This window comes from Diadema antillarum, unplaced genomic scaffold (genome assembly GCF_040938485.1).
Source record: "Diadema antillarum isolate AM-2024a unplaced genomic scaffold, OU_Dant_1.0 scf00000065, whole genome shotgun sequence".
In the NCBI taxonomy this organism is placed as follows: domain Eukaryota; kingdom Metazoa; phylum Echinodermata; class Echinoidea; order Diadematoida; family Diadematidae; genus Diadema; species Diadema antillarum.
This window is the reverse complement of record NW_027270954.1, coordinates 2990440-2994554: the sequence shown is the minus strand read 5'-3', so window position 1 is coordinate 2994554 and position 4115 is coordinate 2990440. Positions and strand designations below refer to the sequence as shown.

At 36.0% G+C, this 4115-nt stretch overlaps 1 protein-coding gene across 1 annotated transcript; it reads left to right on the top strand.

The window, feature by feature from the left end:
• Positions 1-845: 845 nt before the first annotated feature.
• On the top strand, positions 846-1673 carry LOC139716452 (uncharacterized). The gene has a single exon (XM_071627998.1). It carries the CDS (start codon positions 846-848, stop codon positions 1671-1673), a length of 828 nt encoding a protein of 275 aa, XP_071484099.1.
• Positions 1674-4115: the final 2442 nt, after the last annotated feature.

The following is a 4115-nucleotide window of genomic DNA, read 5'->3' as shown; positions in this document are numbered from 1 at the left end:
TCACAGTGGTGTTCATGTGTTTGCAAGAACTAGGCTCTGCATGCTTAAGCCGTTCTGGTGGCCTGCATAATTGAGTCTATGGGCATTTCAGAATTCAGTATGGAACGGGTTAATTACTACGTCCGGCAAGACACGTTTCCTCTCTGCCAATTTCTTTTTTAGACACCCCCACAGTATCAACATTTTTTTTTTTGACCCTGCAAGATATTTCCCACCGGCAATGTGCAACCAATTACTTTAGCAAACATGCTGACACAGTATAGATGCTTTAAGGGAAACTATGGCTTTAACTGCCTTCCTTCTTCATATATTTCCTCCTTCACTGTGCGTATCGTACAAAGAGGCGTTAATTCATATTCTTATTTTTTTTTTTCGAATACACGCTACATCAATATGGTTTCTTGTAATTATCATTATTAGCTGAGCTAATGTTCCAGGAAATGGTCTATTGACAGGCTGTCGTATCGATACGAAAAACGATCTCAATATACTGAGAATGCAAGTGGATCAGCCAAAAAGGACTCACGTAATAAACTCCTGAATGCTTGACATGAGTTTTTTGTTTGTTTGATTGGTTGTTTTGTTTTGTTTTGTTTTGTTTTGTTTTTATTGTCAGAAGGATGAGCAAAGCAGCAAGTATTGATATCATGAGTAATGACTAGAACAGACAGTATTGGTGAAGTTAACGGAATTCTCGTTGCCCCCCCCCCCCCCCCCACACACACACACTTTTTAAGAGAAAGCAATTAAAAAATAAACGTTAATGTCTTTAGAAGGGACCCCTTCTCTTCTCGCTTTATACGACACCAATCTATGACATCATCTACACTCATGGTCTGCAACCAATGATCTATGCAGATGACGTCCAAGTGTACACGTCATTTTCACCATCGGAGCGGGAATCGGCACTACAAAAGATCCACGACTGCATTGCTGACATTCGGTCCTGGTCGACGCGAAACAAACTAGTCATCAATGATGATAAGACAGAACTTCTGCATCTATCCTCTAAGTTCCTCGAAAGGCTCCCAGGAGTCGAACTGACCGTAGGCGACACAGCCATTGAGGAGAAATGTGAGGTTAGGAACCTGGGAGTCTCCATTGATAACACCTTATCACGAGAATCACAGATGAACAGTACTTGCCGATCCGCCATGGCAGCTATCAGGAAGATCTCTCCAATACGCACTGTCCTAGATCGTGGCACCACCCTCAGACTTATTCATGCTTTTGTCACGTCAAGACTGGACGCATGTAATGCACTTCTCGGTAACGCACATGCAAAAACCATCGCTAAGCTCCAACGGGTACAAAACATAGCAGCAAGAATCACAGAAAGGGCGACCACACACACCAGTACCAAACTTCTCCTCAGAAACCTCCACTGGCTCCCTGTCTGCAAGCGTGTAGAATACAAAATACTTCTTCTCACATACAAAGCACTCACTGGTGAAGCTCCATCCTACATTTCTGACCTCATCCACGTCTACACACCTCCTCGTGCTCTCCGGTCACAACACCAACTACTTCTTCAAGTCCTCCGCTTCAACACTCAATACTATGGCTCAAGTTCCTTTTCTGTCATGGCACCCACCCTATGGAACACCTTACCCAACTCTGTTCGCACCGCACCAACACAAGAGACTTTCAAAACTAAACTAAAGACGTATTAATTTAATCAATACTTTGATCACTTTTCTTAATTTCTTTATTGTTGTTGTAGTCAGTTGTATTGTATTACATATGTATTTTCTAATTGTATTGTTATTATAGAAAATTTTGTAAAGCGCATAGAGACTTCAGTGTAACATGCGCTATATAAGCAGAATGTATTATTATTATTATTATTTATAAATCTTCTTAGGATCTGGACAACAACGTAATGTAAATTGTTAGCATATATGATTTTTTTAAAGGAATCAACCCGTTCTTGAACACGATCAACCCGAGTACATAAATGAAAAGAGCAGCATGCAAAAAACGACTGGATATTCTCCTACCCATCAGCATCACATCGGTCACAACGTGGCGACGTTAATTCAATACGGTGCTCTTACCATTGGGCTGATTAAGGTCTATGCATCCTGGAGCAACTAATGTGCATTGTCTATTAACAGGTAATGACCCTGTCCTCTCCTCACTTGTTAGTTGTGAGAACCTCTATATACATAATAGTTATATGATATATATATATATATATATAAAAGACTACGAATTACTTAAAGCCTTATGCTAACATTTCTTGATTAAATAAAAAGCTTTAGTGTTTCAAACTGATTAAAAAAAATGTGAGTTAGGGATAAAAATAACCAACATGAAAATGTTAATCAGTATAGCAATGTTAAAATTGTTAAGTATACAAAATGTGAACAACAGTTTTATTAAAAAAAGGTACTGGAATAAATTGTCTACAGTTATGGTTTATTTATTTGGAAAACTAGTTATACATGTTTCTTCTTATAATTGCGGCTTTACTGCGAAATTTTTGTGCGGTTTATGGTGTTTTGTGTTACAACAGAACTATACATATGCAACAAATGTGATAATTCGAACAGCTTTTTCAATTACTGCTCCCAATGTTTAATAGTGGTTTAACACACACACACATACATACACACATACACACACACACACACACACATATATATATATATATATATATATATATATATATATATATATATATACATATGTGAGATATGACAAAGGAAGGAGAAAACGGTGCGTAGCTTTGACAGCATTATTCCTCTCACTGTTCCTCCTTTTCGGAAAAGTGCATATTATTATTATTACATACACACACACACACACACACACACACATATATATATATATATGTATATATAAAATAAAATAAAAAGTGTCCATACTCTCGTAATGGTACAAAACCCGCACAGGATCATAATTATGTTGATTGAAATGTCATGTAATAATAATGATTATACTAGAAAATTAGATCCCAAGCACACGAAGGGATTCGCATCCTCATCAATATCCAGGTTATGACATTTCTTATCTCTGATCAGTAAGGTTCTCTGCAAGTCCCTACATACGAATAAATAGATTTATCATACACACACACACATACACACGCATACACACACACACACACACACATATATATATATATATATATATATATATATATATATATATATATATATATATATAAACTGTGAATCCCTACACAAACAAGCAATCAAGGAATTTAACGACCAAGAGCAAAAGCACAATTTCCGACACTGAGGTCTTCAAGAATAAAAAGAAACGTGGCAAAGTCGAAAAGTTGTGGATATTTCTAGTAATAGAACTATTTATTTCACGACTACAGAGGGATTCAAAAAAAAAGTGTAGACAGAAAGACAGATAAAAAGAAAAAGATGATACTGTAGGTGATAGACAGGAAAATGAAAAGACACGGAAGGGAAGGGTTATAGAGAGAGGTACAGAGGAAAGGATGAGATAGAAAAAGGAATTGAATATGTACTTCGTAAGACAATGATATTGTCATAAATCTGAAAATGCAATACAATGGATATTCTTTCCATGAATTAAATACAATTACCATTTCTATGGAAAGTCTACATGTACAAGTATGACAAGGTTGCAATGGAATGAATACACTCATAATTCACACATTAACTATGATATACATTAGACATGTTTGATAGTAGTTTAGCGTCGTCAAAAATGAACAAGAAACATTAATCCCCTTTTACGCTACTACTATCTTCAAAAGATACAAGCGACATCTGTAATGAGTTGTGGAGATCGTCATTGTTACAACTAATATAATGTTATATGTATCATAAATAGCTCTAAACAGTCTACGAAAAAAAATATTGCACATTCAACTAGAAAACTAAAACTTCACAAGAATATAAGCATGATGTCTATATACTGTACAAACATGGATGGAATCAAAACCTGTGTGATTATATCTATCTAACAATCTATGTAGTCTAATTATTGACAGAAAAGGTGATGACATATCATGTTGCCTAGTTCAGTGAAATATACCTATCACATACAATAACAAATTAAGACGCATGCACTCATGCGTGTTTTGATTTCAATACGATTGAATCAGAAACAGGCTTCCGTGAAGGAAAAAA

Excerpts from the sequence above, each read along its gene's own strand:
- LOC139716452 (XM_071627998.1), top strand. The coding sequence starts at position 846 with ATGATCTATGCAGATGACGTCCAAGTGTACACGTCATTTTCACCATCG.